The sequence below is a fragment of the Lampetra fluviatilis genome, chromosome 2, assembly GCF_964198595.1.
Source record: "Lampetra fluviatilis chromosome 2, kcLamFluv1.1, whole genome shotgun sequence".
NCBI lineage: Eukaryota > Metazoa > Chordata > Hyperoartia > Petromyzontiformes > Petromyzontidae > Lampetra > Lampetra fluviatilis.
In genome coordinates, this window is record NC_136276.1 from 8,377,168 (window position 1) to 8,398,127 (window position 20,960).

At 54.1% G+C, this 20,960-nt stretch overlaps 1 protein-coding gene across 1 annotated transcript; it reads right to left on the minus strand.

Annotated features, from left to right (window-relative positions):
- Positions 1 to 1,280: 1,280 nt before the first annotated feature.
- MEIOC (meiosis specific with coiled-coil domain) lies at positions 1,281 to 20,653 on the minus strand. Its single transcript, XM_078865167.1, has 8 exons — positions 20,536 to 20,653; positions 13,686 to 13,749; positions 8,319 to 8,473; positions 7,752 to 7,847; positions 3,612 to 5,403; positions 2,977 to 3,111; positions 1,934 to 2,114; positions 1,281 to 1,660 (listed from the first exon to the last, which is right to left on the minus strand). The coding sequence occupies exons 3-8, from the start codon at positions 8,441 to 8,443 to the stop codon at positions 1,284 to 1,286; spliced, it is 2,706 nt and encodes a 901-aa protein (XP_078721293.1). The 5' UTR covers positions 8,444 to 8,473; positions 13,686 to 13,749; positions 20,536 to 20,653; the 3' UTR covers positions 1,281 to 1,283.
- Positions 20,654 to 20,960: the final 307 nt, after the last annotated feature.

The window sequence follows — 20,960 nt, forward strand, 5'->3', positions numbered from 1 at the left end:
TAAAAACGCGAAACCACGAAGGGGGGTCACGCTGGGACCCGAAGCTTCCCAAGAAATGACACTCCTTTTAAAAATAAATAAATAAAATCGCCGTCCACCACCGTCAGGAGTGAGAATCTGGCGGCTAACGCAATAAGATTTTAGCGCGTGCCAGAATCAACCTGCTAGCGAAGTCAACAACGGAGCAGACGCCAAGCACACAAATACGGTATGCACGCAAGCGGCAGCCACAACCGATTAAACTAGTAGCACACTACGTCTAGTTTACGATGGTTTTGACTCTTCAATAAAATCAGTTAGCCAAGCTCTGTCTGCTGCTAGGTGAAGATGCCCTTCTGCAACGCAGTTTCGCGTCGATCGCCTCGTCGCATCACGATTGCGTCAAAATATAAAATCGCCAAAGTCAAAATGAACATTCGACGCGACGCGGTTCTGAATTTGTACATGACAGAGTTAACAATAATAACACCCCATTGATTTACCCCGGAAAGCCTCAGTCTCCAGGTTTTCTTAATTAGGGTCCTGCATTGGAATAAGGAAACCATAGAGAACTCGGAACTGCTGAAAGCTCAGCACAGATACATTCAAGAATCCATTGTTTTTATTGCCATCGCATGGCCAGCACACAGCCCCCCTTCCCCCAAGCCTGCCCTGGTATTCCCAGGCAGTCAACCCATCTAAGTGATAACCAGGATCAACCCGGCCCAGCTTCAAATAGCGCATTTCGGGAGATTTGGTTGTAAGAAAGCTACAAAAAAGTAAAAATAATCTAGATTTCCAATCACCACAACTAACACACGGTCGTGCATTCCAGGCTCGCGGGGATGCACGTGCACACATGCGATTCTTCAATAAACGCAACATCGCCGCTGCACGTGACCTCAATAGAAAGTTAAAGAAAAAGTGGTTTCCCACTAAAACGAGTGCGGGACCTTTGTTCATCCCTTTACAGCTCTAATCCAGTGGTGGACTTTCTACATTCCTATGACAAGGACCAGTCTGCCTCCACGACAACGACTGGTGACTTTCCCAAAAAAGTGTTACACTTCATCGACCCCAGTGACTTGACAAGCCGAGTCGACCCCCGACCGGTATTCGAAGGGGCGGACAACCACCCGTCTGCGAATAAAGTCATCTAAACAAAAAAAAAACTACACCCAAAATTAATAAACAACTATTTCATTTCCTCCCCACCCCCCCTCCCTCCAAATCTGCGACTCGGAAAGAACACGTCTCGAGTCCCTTGCAGCAGGAGAAACTCGCAGCCGCCACCGCCGCTTCTTCTAAGCACCTCCTCCTCCTTCACCATCATCATCGACATCGTCGCGGCCATCGTCAATGCCGAACGCCGTTTGCGGGGCCTGTCCACCGCGCTGGTTGGGCTCGCAGTGGGGGCGAGGCGAGACGGCGCCCGCCGGCGCGCCCTCCGTGCCGCCGCCGCCGCCGCCGTAAAGAGCGGGAGGCTGCGGAGGTGGACGTGGAGGCGGAGGCGGAGGAGGCGAGTCGAGGTCACGCAGGGCTTCTTTCAGGGCGGCGTGCGTGGCCGTGTCCCCGCGAAGGCACTCGGGGAGGCCGAGCTGCAGGCCGCACCAGAGGGCCAAGCGAGCCCGGCGCGTCGCCACACCAAGTGCCCGCACCGAGTAGGCGAGCGCCAGGACGTCTGTGTGCCCACGTGCACAATCATTGACATGCAATTTAATTTTTAAAAAAGAACGGAAGTTAAAAAAATCGTTTGGTCACGAGGACGATTCGGGTCACGAAAATTCAAATGAAGTTGAACAATCAGCAGCAGCAGCAGCAGCAGCAACGCAGACAGATCCTCATTCCCATCAATGTTCATCATCATCCCCTCCTTGTCATCACCACTTTTACCACTACCGTCATCGGTATCACGATTCTCCGCCACCACCACCACCACCACCGTCATCCTCACCCTTGTCACAGCGGTGCCGCGGGGCTCCCTGCTTATGCCGGAGAGCGGCGTTCATCACCTCGCTGCGCCTCGCATCCTGCACGCCGCGTACCGCCTCCACGTGCCGCGCCAGCGCACGCACGACGCTGGCAGGGAGCGACTGCCCCAGCAGGGCCTCCACGTGGCCCAGCACAGCCACCACCTGCACCAGCGATAGCCGGCAGCGGCACACGCCGAGGGGAGCGAGTCAAGAGACCGACCTGGCGCTTTGTCTGGTTTTTGCTCTCAGGTTTACGATTTTCAAGAAGCTCAGCGCAATTCAATTCACTGCCTTGCCGATCAGAATCAGGATATCTGTTTCACTGGAGGAATTCGATAAGCTATAAAGCTCTTTTTCACAGATGCTCGGCTCGGTGCGTCTTCAAAACGAAATCTACATTACGACAAGTACCGAATAAACAAACTTCTGCAGGCAAGGCGACGATTGGGCCGAGTCGAGCGCTCCGACCATCGTGCCACGCGGCCCGATGTTGTCAGTGATTGGACTCGGGGCGCAACGATGCTGCATCGACCAATGTCGATTATCAATCTCACAGCACGCACGTCTCATCGATTCGTATTCTAATGAAGCATTTGAACATTATTTTTGCATAAAAACTGTAAATAATGTATTCTTAGATGCTCACTTTTGTGCATGTACCACGAGTGCAAGCATCATGAACATTTCACATCGACAAATTAGTAGCCTGCTAAATTAGACGCCAGTCTTAGCAAACTTGATGTTACAAAGCCCAGGAGGCGGAAGCTCACACATTCTGGGCTGCATTTCCTCGGACACAAACACGGCTCCCATTTCAGCAGTGGAAACTATATTTCCACACCTGGCACACCACATCATCCAGTATATTACACTGCTAGCCACGACTGTCGCTACTGGTCACGTCACCAGCTCCAGTGGACCCAACGACTTTGAGCGAGACATTTTTTTTGGAGAAATTGAGCGCCGGAGATGGGGGCAAGACGACCCCCTCAACCACCCCCCTCCGCAACGTCACGGGTCGTACCCTGGCGTTCTCTCTTAGCTGGTCCACCACGAGCCGGTCGACGCGCGACGGATTGGGCGGCAGGCGCGGCAGCGCGATGCCGACGGGGCCCGGCACGCGACTCCCTGGGTAGCTCCGCGTCAGCTCCATCTCCGCCTGGCATGCGTGTCCACGCACGCACACACACACGCACACACACACACACACACACGAGGAGTGATCACGAAGCTCACCCCCCGACCTGGTTCCACCGACGCTCCCGTTGAGAGGGCGGCACGCGAAACCGGCGCACCGTGGGCTGGAAGAGCTGTGCGACCACAGCGGAGGTGCAAGGGGACATCGATTGCTCCGATCTGCTAGCCGCACAGTCTGGAACTACGAAGGCCGCCACGGCACACGAGGGGGTGGGTGGCTGGAACCACGCCCGGCCGCCTTGGTCTCCCTAGTGGAGATTTTTACACATTGCACAAGGTAGTCAATTGAGGCCGAGTCGACCTAGGGGAGGCCCAGGACCAGTACAGATAATCGTCACTGGTGTTGACCGTGAGTACGAATCGAACCCGGGGTCGCCGGGATCGTAGTGCAGCATGCCGACCGCTGCACTACCGCTCCCCAACACCACCACCATCAACCACTGCCCACAGGGGTGCCCCCACCTTCTTCCTCTCCTTCTCGAGGCCCCTCCACTGCTCGCACGATTCCTCCAGGTGCTTGTGGAGCTCGTTGGCGGGGCCGCTGCGTGGTTTCATCGCCGGCTTCAAGAGGCCGTAGTGCAGCGGGAATCCGTACAGCCCAGATGCCAGCTCGCCGTAGAACAGGTCCGGGAAGACCGTGCTCGGATAGCAGGGCCTGAACACGCGCCGCTCACCGGCGCCTGGAAGGGGCGGCGGCAGTGGCGGCGGCGGGAAGCCGAACGGGGGCCCGAATGCAAACGGCGGGGAGTCGCTGGAGGGTGGCGCGGCGGGCGGTGGCGGTCCTGGCGGTGGCAGCCCTGGCGGTGGCAGCTGCGGCCTTCCATCGCTCCTGTACGTGTAGCCGGGGTAGCAGCACGGCGGGTGCAGCTGCGCCTCAGGGCTGCCGCCCTTGGGCGGCGGCGTCGGCGTCTCGGACGGCCGCTTGCCATTGCGTCGGTCAAACGGAAGCGAGAAGCCACGGGGGCCCACGTTTGAGTAACCCCGAGCTAGACAACTCTGGGGCGACAGCGCTGGCTGCTGCTGCTGCTGCTGCTTGCGGCAGTTGAATGGACAGGAGAGGAAACCGCACTGCTCTCCTTCAGCGTCGACGCCACGGTGGGACCCCATCACTGCCTGACGCACCGTGGCCTCGTGTCGAGCGGGGCGGCTGTGCTTGTTGCCGCCGAAGCTGGGCCCGGTGCCGCCCCCCACCGTCGCGAAATCGCCGGCAGGGCGACCGCGGTTTTGGAACGTGCCGCTCTGCGCCATCAAGGAAACGCCCGGGGAGCCCGGGGAGCCCGGCGATGCCTCTGCGCGGAAGTAGTCGCTCCGGTTCGGTCTCGGGTTGCCGTCAAATCTCTGGACGGACGCGAAGGGCAGCGGCGGTGGCCCCTGTGGAGCCATCGCCGGTGGTGGTGGTGGCGGTAGTGGTGGCAGCGGTGGTGCCACGCACCCAAGCCCGCCTCGCGGTTCTTCCTCGTGCTCATTTGCCGTCAACTTGCCAAACACTGGCGCGGAGTGGCACTCGCCGTCAGCCGGCCTGACAAAAGGGCTATCGCTTTTGTTGTGAGCGCCCGCCTTGTAATGGCTCCACTGATGCCAGGGTCGCTCCCTCTGCCTGCTCATCCCGGCCACCGCTGACGTTGTCATCGTCCCATCATCCGCCATCAGGTTCGGCGTCATCATCGTGGGGTCGACAACCTGGCGGTTGAACGGAGAGACCTCCACACAGTTCCGGGAGCCGAGCGGCCTCCTGAAGCCACTGCCGGAACTCTGGTTAGAATTCCCCTTCGAGTAATTTGGCCGCGAACAACTCTCGTCTTGCATCATCATCATCATCATCGCCGTCATCTCTGCCGACGTCTTCTCGTTGTACCGCATCAAGCCGTCGGGCGGAGGAAGCCCGGCCCTGAAGGTGTGCATAGCGGAGTTGAAGAGGGACGACGAGAGAGCCACGCACGCCTCCTCCTCCTCCGCTGCCGCCCGCTCATGGAGACACAGCCCCTCCATGGTGCGTCCCAGGAAGCTCGAAGTCCCCCGGCCTGGCGGCGGGGTGCTCACGGCCCCCGGCGTCCCCCGCGCATCCGCCGCTCTGCTCGGCTGCTCGGCCGAGCGAGACGAGGGCCCTGCCAGCACACCCCCGCCGGGGAGGAGCCAGGGTGGCGGTGGAAGAGACGTCGCAGAAGGCACGTGCGCCGGGAGATGGAGTGGTGGAGGAGCTGTGTGGTTTAGCAGCGGCCAGGGCAAGCTGTGCGGGGCTGGAGACGGCACCCTTCTAAACAACAACAACAACCACCACCACCACATGATTAAACGGTTACCAAGTTACCCCGTTACCAAATACGCTCCGATGTCACTAAATCTCGCAGGCCGAGTTCCTTGAGCCTGGTTAATACTCGGAGGGGAGACTTCCCAGGAGTTCCAGGTGCCGAGGTGGCCAGGAAATGGATTCTTTAGTACATCTGTGCAGAGCTTTGAGCATTAGGAGGCGTTTTCTCAGAGTTCTCCGGCTGGCTCTCATACGAAGCCCAACATCCCAACAGCCCAACATCCCAACAATGCAGGGACCCTTTTGAAATGGAGTCTCGAGACTCGGCACGGCTCGTCCTGGACAAACCATGGCCTCAATAATGGGGATGTTAATCTAGTGCTTATTTCTTGATTATTATTATGATTTTTTTACACGCACACATTTAGAGTCGTCCTACTTCTTAATTAAACGGAGAAGAAATCGGCCTAGGTGACATTGTGGGTCGAGTAGCTCGCGCACTTCTTCCAAGATGGAAAACAAAAACGCATCGTCGCTCGACCGTGTTTATCGCCGTCACGTGCGTTAAAAGCACGTCGTTATTTTTTTTAACTCTCCGAGCACAATTAGTTACCAGCTTATCATTTCTACGAAAAACTGCCAAGGATGCACGATAGGGGCTCATTCTGGAGCCGGTTCACCAGCAAGTCAATGACTTGTTTGTGCTTGCGTGCTTTCTCCGAGTGCTTATCATTGCCGCTGCTGTTGCAACATTGCATTGCTTGTAGATAATTAAAAAAAAAACTCTTCAGGTGGAAATATAATTCTCAGGCAAGAATATCGTCCCTCTCTTCAGTCATTTAAGTTTCATCTTCTTGGTTCTTTTGGTAAAGTCACGTAGAAGGGAAATAATATAATAATACAAATAAAACATAATAAAATACAATTCTCACGACGTTTCGGCCACAACGCAAGCAGCCGTCTCCTCAGGTGAAGAACAGGGCTGTCGGAAAGACAGCGTCTGAATGAACACCACCAAGCTTGGCAGCGTATATTTAAGCTGGGTTAGAGGAGGAGAGCGCCTTGACAAAAGAATTCCTTTGTCGCTGCCAAGCTTGGTGGTGTTCATTCAGATGCTGACTTTCCGACAGCCCTGTTCTTCACCTGAGGACGGCTGCTTGCGTTGTGGCCGAAACGTCGTGAGAATTGTATTTTATTATGTTTTATTTTTATTATTTTATTATTTCCCTTCTACGTGACTTTACCGAAAGAACCAAGAAGATGAATCCCTGCAGTCACGAAAGCTTTAAATCGTCATTTAAGTTTCTCCTCCAACTGTGTTCCGAATTTGGTCGAGTGGCAGACACTGCCCTGCGAGTCCACCGACAACCCGTTTTGATTCCTGGCCATGGATGACATTACCGAAAAGTGGTATCGGAAGCGGTCCTGGACCTACCCCCCCCTCACCAACCCGCACTGACCTGCATGGTGAAGTATGGTCAAACAACTTCCATGGCAGACACGGTTTTGGGGGAGGGGGGGGAAGCCTTCAAACAGCAGTGGATTCACCAAGGCTGAGAATTATTAGATTCCAGCCGTGCCATTGGAGGTGCGTCACAAGATTATAAAATGTCCGTGCACAGGGCTTCACCCCGGCCCGGAAGGATGACGTGGTGGAACTACCTTTGAAGTCTCTCCAACAGACTCTGCTTTGTCCACACTAAGTGCACAAAACCTTTTTACACGCCCCGCAAACGGTTATTTATCGCAAGTTAAAAGAAAACACTTTGATTTTTAGTCCCCAGCAAAAAGCCATTGCGATAGCCACTGGCGAGCAGGCCGAGAACATTTACTGGCTACAAACGTGTGAACCCCGTTCACATTTACGGACGGATGAAAAACCCAGATTCTCACTGCAGGGTCTCAGCTGTGCCAACTTGCACGTGGCACACGTCAAGACACAAAGATCCCCGATATAGCCTTACAACCGACTTTTGGGGCAAGTGCTGTTCGAGAGGGCCTACGAAGGCCGGCAAAGCACACGGAGGGGTGGGTGGCCAACACCACGTCCTGCTGCCCCCGTCGACCTCGTGGCGATGTTTACACACCGCACCACGTCGTCACTGGAGGATGAGTCCACCTGGGGGAGGGGCCCCGAACCGGTTCAGATATTCGTCACCGACGTTGGCCGCGAATCCAACTCGGGTCGCTGGGTTCATAGCGCAGCGTGCTACCGCTCGGTACACTACTCGTTCATGTTTTTGTTTGTTGCGGTTGCACCCGATTCAAGAGCCGCATGGCTCACAGGGCTATGCCTAATAAATTAACTGAACACTACTGCACATGGCGACACCGCAACGGTTAGGGCAGCTCACTCCTCGGTCTCTGAGGGGTCCTCTTCATCCAGGAGGCGGGAGACGAGGCCAAACAGATCCGGTGCGTTACCAGAATCGTTCAGGTCAAATGTTTTTCTGCAGGAAGAGATTTATTTGTTTATTAATTACACGAACGCATTGTTTGACGCTTCCTGCTCAGAAATATGCAACGCCAATTCATACAGCGGCTGGGAAACGTGTCCCGTCAAGGTTACATTCACAGTTACTTTACAAAGTCTTGGGTCACACGTGAGACAATCCAAAAATGCCGGCATACCTCCAGAATTCCAAGGCAATCTTTATTATTTTTTATTTTTACTCCGTATTATTAATGCTTGTTTACCCCGCACAGCCTTACACAGCCTCATGTCTCGGCTTCAGATGTGTCATGCCAGGTTTTTGCAGTCGGGAGGGAGGGCAATGGTGTGATTTGGCCAATAGCGGTCACATTTGAGTGTGGCTCTCTGTGGGTTTTTTTTTGTTAAATGACCACCGCTTGAATTTTCAGGCAGTCTCAATAACGGGAGTGCGGGTGGGGTTGGCGGGGAGGGAGGGGGGGTCACTCACCGGCTGTGCACGTGCTCTGCCGGGGGGGATCTCGTGGTGGCGGTGATGTCGTCGACGGTTGTGGACCAGGCGTTGAAGAAGAGTGACCGATTACAAGAGGTCACGGACGCTGAAATGAAGGCCATCTCCGAAACCGCCTTGGACACCCGCGTGGTCTGATGTTGGCGTCAAAAAGGGTTGGGAGCGATTGCAGACACGTGCATGCTTACATACCCAGCAGACAGGGTTACGGGATGGCGAACTTTGCTGTAGGGGCCGAGACCATCGACCGCACGACACTCGAGAACTCGGTTTAAACATCACGGGTGGCCGAAGCCCAGCGCAACATCCTACGACAACACTCGGCCACCTCCCCGTATCGTGGGGAAACATCGATAGCTTTCAATTCGTCTACACGTTATCACGTGATTCTTGCAGATGCCATTACACTGGTCAACAACAAAAAAACTTTTTTTTCTGGCCTGGACTTTTGCAGCTGTTTTAGACCAATTTCAGGGTGCTGATTCCAAATCTGATCTCAGATTTGCTCTATCACATCTCATTTTAATGCTATCGGCATACCCCTTTTTCATTGATTTTACCCGAAATTAACTCTGTCACTTATGATTGCAAGTTGTTGCGAGTCAGTGACTGCTTTAGTGTTAAAATATGGTGCTGCATTTTTAGGACAGTGTGTTTATAATATAATTGTATGTAGATATCCACATTTATTTAATATTTTTCTTCTGCAGTTTTTATTGAAAATGCAATATTTGATATCTCAAAAACCTGATGTGATAGGCAAAAACTGATGTCAGATTTGGAATCGGCACCAAAAAAATACCTAAAAACCGTTGGAATACCTTATGCCAGAAAAAGTGTGTTGACCAGTGTTATAGATGACGACATTTCAGGTTTCCTGGTGGGGGGAGGCAAAATATATCCGTGAACTCTCATATAACCAACTTTCTCTTTCTCAGCCGCAACTCCCTGCCGCCCCCGTGCCCGGACACCTCAGCCCACGTGGCTGAGATTTAAGCGACCTTTGTAGCGGAGACACGCGCGACCTTTGCGCAACACGTGCCTACGGGGTGCGAAGGTGCAGACCGGCCGAACGTCCTTGCTCACACCACCATTGGTGGCAGGGCGCCCCTCTCTTTAGGAGGCGCTTTGGCCTACTCTTCCGTGTTGGCCAGATGCCTTGGAAGAGGCGGGAGAGTAGCAGCAACCTCATTTTACCCGACGGCAAAAGCTGCTGCTGCTGCTGCTGCTCACCGTTTCAAAATGTTGTGCCGGGAGATCGAACTGGTGTCCTCTGGATTTCATGTCCAGCGAGATGAACACGTTGCACAACAGAAGCAACCCCTCGAGGGAGAAACTAGGGGTTCATTCCAGCCAAGTGGGTCTGGGTGAACTACCCGCACTCACCATCCAGTATACATATAGCTATGGTTGTGGGTACTAGGTCACATGCATAGCCATAGTTTACCGACAACCCGAAAAATATGAATTGAGCATTAAAAGCCTCAACAGCGGGCCGATCTGCACGCCCCACCGTACCCTCGGCGATTCAATTGTCTTCATTCGATTCAACTAAAATAATTAAAAGCGTTTTTTAAATGGATTGTCATTTCATAACGCTGCAAAATCGCGCTTTCAACCAGTTCTGTTTTGTATCGGGTTTTTTTGCACGTCTCGTTTGTGGCGTTTAACCAGGCAAGGCCCACTGAGCTGTATAACTCTCTTCAGAAGCGACCTGGCCACAAACGATAGCTCAACAAAGTGGCTTATCACGTGGTAATGTATAGCGGCCACATACTGTCAACGCACGTTTCTATAATGTGGAGGGAAAAACCGGAGGACCAAGAGAAAAAAAGTCCACATGACCACGGGGAGAACATGCAAACTCCAAATATAGAGCAGGTGTCAGGGTCAGGATCAAAACACACGACCTCCTGTATACCAGGCGAGGTAGTTAACATTTCCCCACACAGGGCCAATGATAACCACACGCTACGCCACTGCGCAGTCCATTACGCGAGGGCCACATTTCTCACTCGATATCTTCTGGAAGCATGCCGCCTGCTAGGCTGGCTACCAGCCCAGTAAAAGATTCATCATCATCATCCTAGTACTGTAGTAATGTGTGCAAGGACACCTGGTAATCCCTTACCCCCCAGACCAGACTCCCCTCCCCCCACCCATTGCACTTTCCACACACGTGTTTTTCGTACACGCACCACCTTCGGTGTTAAAATGGGGCGAGAAGGATATGGCTGGTGCCAAAATAATTCCTGGAAAAAGCATTCCAGACCATTCCGACCGAATCCAAGCACCGGGAATACACCACATTGCATGGTTTATGCGTTATAATAGTGACATTTTATAGAGTGTCATTCATGCAATTGCATCCCACAGCGCTGCACATCAATTATTCAGTTCTGTACACAGATCATACAAAAACACAAAACCCAACTATTTATCAAGCAAAAAAATTACGAGAAAAAATTATCGCAGAGAAAATAAAAAATACAAAAATCCGTTTAGTATCCATAGCCCAGACCACAATCCCAACATTTCGCCAGATTTTGGAGAACCTCCGCTGGAGGGGTGATGGAGTGGCCAAAAAGTTACGAGCCAGTTGGACAATAATGTAAATGCCTCTTTTCCAGCGTATGCCAGGACAAATAAAAAGGCTTTTAGTTTAGATTCGAAGTTAATTGATTTGTCGGGAGAGTGTTCTAGACTGTGTTATAAAATGCTTAGAAATGAAACAATTACAGGTCAACAGCTGATAAGATGATAGCAACTGGGGCTTCGCCTGCTACAGGTGAAAGGCCATTCTCGGCACACATTTCTCACGAACGACAACCAAGAAAACACAAGCGATGAATTACTTTGATGGACTTTGGACGAAATGGCATAGTTCATCTTTTTATGTTCCGGGACGATTTGTCCGAGCGTCGTCAAATAACAGCCACCGATGCGTGGAGGGGACTAAATAATGTGGCCACTCACTCAAACAAAAACAAAGTTCCCCCGTGTAGCCTTACGGACTTGCTGGGGAGGGGGGGCAAGTGCTGTTAGGAACCACCTCTTCATATACATGCACGCACCTTCACAAGCGCACGCGTTAAGCGCGCAAACTTAGACCCGCGTACAAACTCGCACGTTCACAATGCACTCACAAGATGCACGTATCGCTCACTCATGGCTCACCACCCACACACTCACTCATGGCTCACCACCCACACACTCACTCATGGCTCACCACCCACACACTCACTCATGGCTCACCACCCACACACTCACTCATGGCTCACCACCCACACACTCACTCATGGCTCACCACCCACACACTCACTCATGGCTCACCACCCACACACTCACTCATGGCTCACCACCCACACACTCACTCACGGCTCACCACCCACACACTCACTCACGGCTCACCACCCACACACTCACTCATGGCTCACCACCCACACACTCACTCATGGCTCACCACCCACACACTCACTCATGGCTCACCACCCACACACTCACGGCTCACCACCCACACACTCACGGCTCACCACCCACACACTCACGGCTCACTACCCACACACTCACTCATGGCTCACTACCCACACACTCACTCATGGCTCACTACCCTCACACTCACTCACGGCTCACCACCCATACACTCACTCACGGCTCACCACCCACACACTCACTCACGGCTCACCACCCACACACTCACTCACTCACGGCTCACCATCCACACACTCACGGCTCACTCTTTTGCACCCAGAGGGACTCGCTGACAAACTCGCAACGACCGCCAACCCCCGCATCCCACTACTCGCAGGACCCACTCGCTCAGGGGCAAAATGCTCACACACACACACCTACACACACACAAACACCCACACACCTACACAGACACGCACACACCTACACAGACACGCACACACCTACACAGACACGCACACACCCACCCACACAGACACGCACACCTACACACAGGGCCGGCCCGAGGCATAAGCGAACTAAGCGGCTGCTTGGGGCCCCCTGGCCACCAGGGGGCCCCCGAATCGTTTTTTTTTTTACAATTAAATAACTTAAACAAGTGATATAAATGAATTAATGAATGAATGAATAAATGATTCAAGACAAGAAAATTCTGTCGACAACTGCTGCTTTGTCACGGCTCACGGATGTCACGGCTCATTGACAATTCGCGTGGGCGCGGGCGCGGGCGCGGGCAGGTGCGCGCAATTGTACGTCACGATAATAAATACGCCTAAGCCATGTCACAAAAAAGGACGTATCCCTCTGGTGCCGAAAAAAGAAAAAAGAAAAGGACCGAGGAGGAGAAAAAAGAGCGAGATAAAGGTATGTTTGCATTATTATTTACAGTATGTTTTGTGCAGCAGCAGCACAAATTGTGCTCACGTCACTTGAGGAAGCAGCTAGCTAGTCATGACTCATGATATTTTTATAAGCCATAAAAGTGGTAATATAACGCACCAGAGCTAAATCCCCGCCACAACAGTGAAATGTTATTAATATACATTTATCTAGGTAGTAGGTGTGAGAGGAGGCTGATATTGATGGTAGCGCACTGGCAGTAGAGATAGAGAGTCTTCCTGAACTTCCCCAAACTATGATGACTGCCTTTGAGCTTCTCACATACCTCTCACAAAATGAGATGTGTGAGCTTTACCCAAATCTTTGGGTAGCTCTCAGGATAGCCTGCACTCTGCCTGTGTCAGTTGCCTCAGCAGAGAGGAGCTTTTCCAAGCTCAAATTGATAAAAACATATTTGAGATCATCAATGGCCCAGGAAAGACTAAGTGGACTTGCAGTCATTAGTATTAATAACAAAGTTGGCCAAGCAATACCATACAATGATGTCATTAGTGACTTTGCCTCCAGAAAAGCTAGGAAGGAACGATTTTGAGGTCATTGTTGTACAGTTGACATTGTTGAACCCTTGCTGTTCTTATGTTTGCTTTCATTATTTAAGTATCTTTTTTTTTGTAACATTCTATTTTTGATTAGATTAATGTTTGTCTATTTTGGTTTTATTTAAAAGATTGCACATTTAATGCACATTTGCAAATAATTTATTTAAGATGTTTTTTGTGACCGTTTGTATTCAGAAGTTTTAATAAAAGAGTGAAGTATTTTAAGTGTTGTTTTTATTTTTTATTAATACATAACCTCACTGTATTCGTTTATAATATTCGCTATAACATTATAGTGTGACATTTGTGTCAATAATCTTCTAGCACAGATGAGTCTGCGTGGTGGGAGGGGGGCCCCCAAATCAAATTCTGCTTAGGGCCCCCAAGAGGCTCGGGCCGGCACTGCCTACACACACACCAGCCTCACTCTGCTCACCTCCACTCGCGACCCCGGGGACTCCTCGGCCTCTTCTCTCCGCGCCGTCACCGAGCAACGCGTTCTGAGAAAACACAAAACAGAGCCGCGTGCAGGGGCGAGGCGGGGTGAGGAGGCGTCACACACACACACACCCAGAGCGGCCACCACCTCCTCACCTCGTCGTGAGAGAGAGACAACACATCGAGAGAGAAAGAGAGGGGGGGGGGAGACGCAGGTGGAGTGGGGGAGCCACGCGAGATTGCAGAGTGGCCAGTGCGGAACGGGCGAGGGCCACGGGAGAGAGTTCCGTTCCCCCAAATGGGAACCTCGCCACGCACCACGGCTCCGCAGGTTTCCCAGTGGTGCTCCGTTATGATAGAAAGTAGACGCATTCATCTTCTTTATTCTTTCGGTAAAGTCACGTAGAAGGGAAGTAATAAAATAATAAAAATAAAACATAATAAAATAATTCTCACGACGTTTCGGCCACAACGCAAGCAGCCGTCCTCAGGTGAAGAACAGGTCTGTCGTGAGAATTATTTTATTAGGTTTTATATTTATTATTTTATTATTTCCATTCTACGTGACTTTACCGAAAGAACCAAGAAGATGAATCCCTGCAGTCACGAAAGCTTTAAATCGAAAAGTAGACGCATTGTTTGCCGATGCTGCCGTTGCCGCTGCTACGTTGGCAGTGTTGCACAACCGGGGGGGGGGGGGGGGTTGGGGGGGCCCAGGGAAAAATAACCCCCCACGACACCTTGAAACTAAAGTATTACATCCGACACCGTGACGCCGGAGCGCGCCCCCCCCCGCCGCCCCCCAAAAGCGCGGGGCCCAGGGCGGTCGCTCCCGATTTGCCAGAGGGACGGCTCGGTGCACAGTCACACGTCAAATGCCACCGTGTGCTACGAAGACGAAACGTCCCCTATTACACGTTCCACGTAACGAATAGGACGCCGATTCCAATCATAGCTGAAGAATATTGATTGCGTGGTATGCGTCTGTACACACAAACACACACACGTGTGTATCTATATTTTAGACGTAACCTAAATATAATTTCACCACATTTAATAATTTGTTAAATGGCATCTCAAGCAAACTCGGCCGCAAATGAGCAGCTGGTGTGGTTGTTTACACTTCACCATTGAAAAGACAAAAACTCCTTTAAATTTTTTTTTTAAACGCCGGGCTTCATTAGGTACCGACTGCTCGCTAACGGCACTTGCCCCAACAGTCTATCCAGGCTATACGGGGCGGCGGGGGTCTTTGTCTTTGTCGCGAGCTCTTTGGGAGTTCATGAGTGGCACGCAGCCAGCGCCATTGCTTGGGATGTGAAGGGCGTGCAGATTGCAGAACTCGCGCCCTCCTCAGATGGCGAGGGGGGCCGGGGGTGTGGAGGGAGGGGGGCGGATGGGCGGTGCATTCGTGCGATAGCGAACCCGAGGGGTCTGGGCCACGAAACTCGCCAGATCAATCGGGACTCGTGTTGATCCGCGAGCCGAAATCGAACTCGGGTCGCCGGGTTCGTGGCGGGGCGCCCAAACCACTACACTACCGCTCCCCCCCCCTCCCCCACACAGACCAGCTACCCTCAATAGTCCACAGCGCTTGGAACCACCCAAGGTAACAACGCACTCGTTCTAAAAGTGGTTTATTTACACGGCTAACGGCGTAATTGTTTGACAACCCACGCATTTCAAAAAGTTTTTCCCCCCCCCCAGACTATGCTTCACTGGCGGTAGTGGTGGTTGTTGCTGCTGCTGCTGCTGCTTACGTAACGACATTGGAACCACTGCAGAGTTATGCCACCTCAGGCGGGCGGTAGCGAGGAGCGAAACATCTTGTCCGGGCACATGGGACGAACAAAACACAACGAAGAAGTCTGTGGCCGACAATCCGAGCGACGCGCGTGATCGCCGCTCATCAGAGGGCCTCTCGCACGCAGCCGCGGACAGCCCGGGTTTGGTTAGGGTTTAGTAGGGCTGGGCTCTGGGTTTAGTAGGGCTGGGCTCTGGGTTTAGTAGGGCTGGGCTCTGGGTTTAGTAGGGCTGGGCTCTGGGTTTAGTAGGGCTGGGCTCTGGGTTTAGTAGGGCTGGGCTCTGGGTTTAGTAGGGCTGGGCTCTGGGTTTAGTAGGGCTGGGCTCTGGGTTTAGTAGGGCTGGGCTCTGGGTTTAGTAGGGCTGGGCTCTGGGTTTAGTAGGGCTGGGCTCTGGGTTTAGTAGGGCTGGGCTCTGGGTTTAGTAGGGCTGGGCTCTGGGTTTAGTAGGGCTGGGCTCTGGGTTTAGTAGGGCTGGGCTCTGGGTTTAGTAGGGCTGGGCTCTGGGTTTAGTAGGGCTGGGCTCTGGGTTTAGTAGGGCTGGGCTCTGGGTTTAGTAGGGCTGGGCTCTGGGTTTAGTAGGGCTGGGCTCTGGGTTTAGTAGGGCTGGGCTCTGGGTTTAGTAGGGCTGGGCTCTGGGTTTAGTAGGGCTGGGCTCTGGGTTTAGTAGGGCTGGGCTCTGGGTTTAGTAGGGCTGGGCTCTGGGTTTAGTAGGGCTGGGCTCTGGGTTTAGTAGGGCTGGGCTCTGGGTTTAGTAGGGCTGGGCTCTGGGTTTAGTAGGGCTGGGCTCTGGGTTTAGTAGGGCTGGGCTCTGGGTTTAGTAGGGCTGGGCTCTGGGTTTAGTAGGGCTGGGCTCTGGGTTTAGTAGGGCTGGGCTCTGGGTTTAGTAGGGCTGGGCTCTGGGTTTAGTAGGGCTGGGCTCTGGGTTTAGTAGGGCTGGGCTCTGGGTTTAGTAGGGCTGGGCTCTGGGTTTAGTAGGGCTGGGCTCTGGGTTTAGTAGGGCTGGGCTCTGGGTTTAGTAGGGCTGGGCTCTGGGTTTAGTAGGGCTGGGCTCTGGGTTTAGTAGGGCTGGGCTCTGGGTTTAGTAGGGCTGGGCTCTGGGTTTAGTAGGGCTGGGCTCTGGGTTTAGTAGGGCTGGGCTCTGGGTTTAGTAGGGCTGGGCTCTGGGTTTAGTAGGGCTGGGCTCTGGGTTTAGTAGGGCTGGGCTCTGGGTTTAGTAGGGCTGGGCTCTGGGTTTAGTAGGGCTGGGCTCTGGGTTTAGTAGGGCTGGGCTCTGGGTTTAGTAGGGCTGGGCTCTGGGTTTAGTAGGGCTGGGCTCTGGGTTTAGTAGGGCTGGGCTCTGGGTTTAGTAGGGCTGGGCTCTGGGTTTAGTAGGGCTGGGCTCTGGGTTTAGTAGGGCTGGGCTCTGGGTTTAGTAGGGCTGGGCTCTGGGTTTAGTAGGGCTGGGCTCTGGGTTTAGTAGGGCTGGGCTCTGGGTTTAGTAGGGCTGGGCTCTGGGTTTAGTAGGGCTGGGCTCTGGGTTTAGTAGGGCTGGGCTCTGGGTTTAGTAGGGCTGGGCTCTGGGTTTAGTAGGGCTGGGCTCTGGGTTTAGTAGGGCTGGGCTCTGGGTTTAGTAGGGCTGGGCTCTGGGTTTAGTAGGGCTGGGCTCTGGGTTTAGTAGGGCTGGGCTCTGGGTTTAGTAGGGCTGGGCTCTGGGTTTAGTAGGGCTGGGCTCTGGGTTTAGTAGGGCTGGGCTCTGGGTTTAGTAGGGCTGGGCTCTGGGTTTAGTAGGGCTGGGCTCTGGGTTTAGTAGGGCTGGGCTCTGGGTTTAGTAGGGCTGGGCTCTGGGTTTAGTAGGGCTGGGCTCTGGGTTTAGTAGGGCTGGGCTCTGGGTTTAGTAGGGCTGGGCTCTGGGTTTAGTAGGGCTGGGCTCTGGGTTTAGTAGGGCTGGGCTCTGGGTTTAGTAGGGCTGGGCTCTGGGTTTAGTAGGGCTGGGCTCTGGGTTTAGTAGGGCTGGGCTCTGGGTTTAGTAGGGCTGGGCTCTGGGTTTAGTAGGGCTGGGCTCTGGGTTTAGTAGGGCTGGGCTCTGGGTTTAGTAGGGCTGGGCTCTGGGTTTAGTAGGGCTGGGCTCTGGGTTTAGTAGGGCTGGGCTCTGGGTTTAGTAGGGCTGGGCTCTGGGTTTAGTAGGGCTGGGCTCTGGGTTTAGTAGGGCTGGGCTCTGGGTTTAGTAGGGCTGGGCTCTGGGTTTAGTAGGGCTGGGCTCTGGGTTTAGTAGGGCTGGGCTCTGGGTTTAGTAGGGCTGGGCTCTGGGTTTAGTAGGGCTGGGCTCTGGGTTTAGTAGGGCTGGGCTCTGGGTTTAGTAGGGCTGGGCTCTGGGTTTAGTAGGGCTGGGCTCTGGGTTTAGTAGGGCTGGGCTCTGGGTTTAGTAGGGCTGGGCTCTGGGTTTAGTAGGGCTGGGCTCTGGGTTTAGTAGGGCTGGGCTCTGGGTTTAGTAGGGCTGGGCTCTGGGTTTAGTAGGGCTGGGCTCTGGGTTTAGTAGGGCTGGGCTCTGGGTTTAGTAGGGCTGGGCTCTGGGTTTAGTAGGGCTGGGCTCTGGGTTTAGTAGGGCTGGGCTCTGGGTTTAGTAGGGCTGGGCTCTGGGTTTAGTAGGGCTGGGCTCTGGGTTTAGTAGGGCTGGGCTCTGGGTTTAGTAGGGCTGGGCTCTGGGTTTAGTAGGGCTGGGCTCTGGGTTTAGTAGGGCTGGGCTCTGGGTTTAGTAGGGCTGGGCTCTGGGTTTAGTAGGGCTGGGCTCTGGGTTTAGTAGGGCTGGGCTCTGGGTTTAGTAGGGCTGGGCTCTGGGTTTAGTAGGGCTGGGCTCTGGGTTTAGTAGGGCTGGGCTCTGGGTTTAGTAGGGCTGGGCTCTGGGTTTAGTAGGGCTGGGCTCTGGGTTTAGTAGGGCTGGGCTCTGGGTTTAGTAGGGCTGGGCTCTGGGTTTAGTAGGGCTGGGCTCTGGGTTTAGTAGGGCTGGGCTCTGGGTTTAGTAGGGCTGGGCTCTGGGTTTAGTAGGGCTGGGCTCTGGGTTTAGTAGGGCTGGGCTCTGGGTTTAGTAGGGCTGGGCTCTGGGTTTAGTAGGGCTGGGCTCTGGGTTTAGTAGGGCTGGGCTCTGGGTTTAGTAGGGCTGGGCTCTGGGTTTAGTAGGGCTGGGCTCTGGGTTTAGTAGGGCTGGGCTCTGGGTTTAGTAGGGCTGGGCTCTGGGTTTAGTAGGGCTGGGCTCTGGGTTTAGTAGGGCTGGGCTCTGGGTTTAGTAGGGCTGGGCTCTGGGTTTAGTAGGGCTGGGCTCTGGGTTTAGTAGGGCTGGGCTCTGGGTTTAGTAGGGCTGGGCTCTGGGTTTAGTAGGGCTGGGCTCTGGGTTTAGTAGGGCTGGGCTCTGGGTTTAGTAGGGCTGGGCTCTGGGTTTAGTAGGGCTGGGCTCTGGGTTTAGTAGGGCTGGGCTCTGGGTTTAGTAGGGCTGGGCTCTGGGTTTAGTAGGGCTGGGCTCTGGGTTTAGTAGGGCTGGGCTCTGGGTTTAGTAGGGCTGGGCTCTGGGTTTAGTAGGGCTGGGCTCTGGGTTTAGTAGGGCTGGGCTCTGGGTTTAGTAGGGCTGGGCTCTGGGTTTAGTAGGGCTGGGCTCTGGGTTTAGTAGGGCTGGGCTCTGGGTTTAGTAGGGCTGGGCTCTGGGTTTAGTAGGGCTGGGCTCTGGGTTTAGTAGGGCTGGGCTCTGGGTTTAGTAGGGCTGGGCTCTGGGTTTAGTAGGGCTGGGCTCTGGGTTTAGTAGGGCTGGGCTCTGGGTTTAGTAGGGCTGGGCTCTGGGTTTAGTAGGGCTGGGCTCTGGGTTTAGTAGGGCTGGGCTCTGGGTTTAGTAGGGCTGGGCTCTGGGTTTAGTAGGGCTGGGCTCTGGGTTTAGTAGGGCTGGGCTCTGGGTTTAGTAGGGCTGGGCTCTGGGTTTAGTAGGGCTGGGCTCTGGGTTTAGTAGGGCTGGGCTCTGGGTTTAGTAGGGCTGGGCTCTGGGTTTAGTAGGGCTGGGCTCTGGGTTTAGTAGGGCTGGGCTCTGGGTTTAGTAGGGCTGGGCTCTGGGTTTAGTAGGGCTGGGCTCTGGGTTTAGTAGGGCTGGGCTCTGGGTTTAGTAGGGCTGGGCTCTGGGTTTAGTAGGGCTGGGCTCTGGGTTTAGTAGGGCTGGGCTCTGGGTTTAGTAGGGCTGGGCTCTGGGTTTAGTAGGGCTGGGCTCTGGGTTTAGTAGGGCTGGGCTCTGGGTTTAGTAGGGCTGGGCTCTGGGTTTAGTAGGGCTGGGCTCTGGGTTTAGTAGGGCTGGGCTCTGGGTTTAGTAGGGCTGGGCTCTGGGTTTAGTAGGGCTAGCCTCTGGGTTTAGTAGGGCTAGGCTCTGGGTTTAGTAGGGCTAGCCTCTGGGTTTAGTAGGGCTAGCCTCTGGGTTTAGTAGGGCTAGGCTCTGGGTTTAGTAGGGCTAGGCTCTGGGTTTAGTAGGGCTTGGTTAGGGTTTAGTAGGGCTTGGTTAGGGTTTAGTAGGGCTAGGCTCTGGGTTTAGTGGGGCTAGGCTCTGGGTTTAGTAGGGCTAGCCTCTGGGTTTAGTAGGGCTAGGCTCTGGGTTTAGTAGGGCTCGGCTCTGGGTTTAGTAGGGCTCGGCTCTGGGTTTAGTAGGGCTCGGCTCTGGGTTTAGTAGGGCTCGGCTCTGGGTTTAGTAGGGCTCGGCTCTGGGTTTAGTAGGGCTCGGCTCTGGGTTTAGTAGGGCTCGGCTCTGGGTTTAGTAGGGCTCGGCTCTGGGTTTAGTAGGGCTCGGCTCTGGGTTTAGTAGGGCTCGGCTCTGGGTTTAGTAGGGCTCGGCTCTGGGTTTAGTAGGGCTCGGCTCTGGGTTTAGAGGGTTTAAGGTCGGGGGTTAAGGTCAAGGGTGCCAAACTTGTTTTTGGAATGGCTGCCTTTGCCTCCGCTGTGGCGATGTTACAACACCAGGTACTCATTTGAGGCCGAGTCGACTTAGGGGAGGCCCAGGACAGGGTTCAGATAATCGTCACCGATGATCGCGAGCGCAAATCGAACCTGGGGTCGCCGGGTTCGTAGCGCAGCGCGCTGATTGCTACGACACCACCGCTCCCCACGTCTCTTCTACACACACACAACACACTCTCGCCCTACGCAGACCAAACCAGCCCTATTAGACACACACCCGCACACATACACATACCTCACACGCTGATGGCGCGCCCCTAAGGACTCTCCCCCCCCCCCCCTCTTCTAGGTTCGATCCCAGGCACGGTCGTGGCTGGGGGAAGACGAGGAAGGCGCCACCGTTGCTTGCATCTCCTTGAGCCTCGACGGACCGAGAGAGCCGAGCGAGCACGTGGTCGCGGTGCCGCGTTACTTCATCAATCGGCGAAGCTCGTTTCGGGCGCATCCGTGGAATCTCGCCCACCTGATTGGAGCGGCACGCGCGCATTTTGTGTTTATTAGCAGCCTCATCACCG

Excerpts from the sequence above, each read along its gene's own strand:
- MEIOC (XM_078865167.1), bottom strand. The coding sequence starts at position 8,443 with ATGGCCTTCATTTCAGCGTCCGTGACCTCTTGTAATCGGTCACTCTTC. Across the intron at positions 3,112-3,611 it reads TCGAGAAGGAGAGGAAGAAG|GCGGAGATGGAGCTGACGCG; the intron begins GTGGGGGCACCC and ends CACGCATGCCAG. Across the intron at positions 2,115-2,976 it reads AGCTAAGAGAGAACGCCAGG|GTGGTGGCTGTGCTGGGCCA; the intron begins GTACGACCCGTG and ends TCGCTGGTGCAG.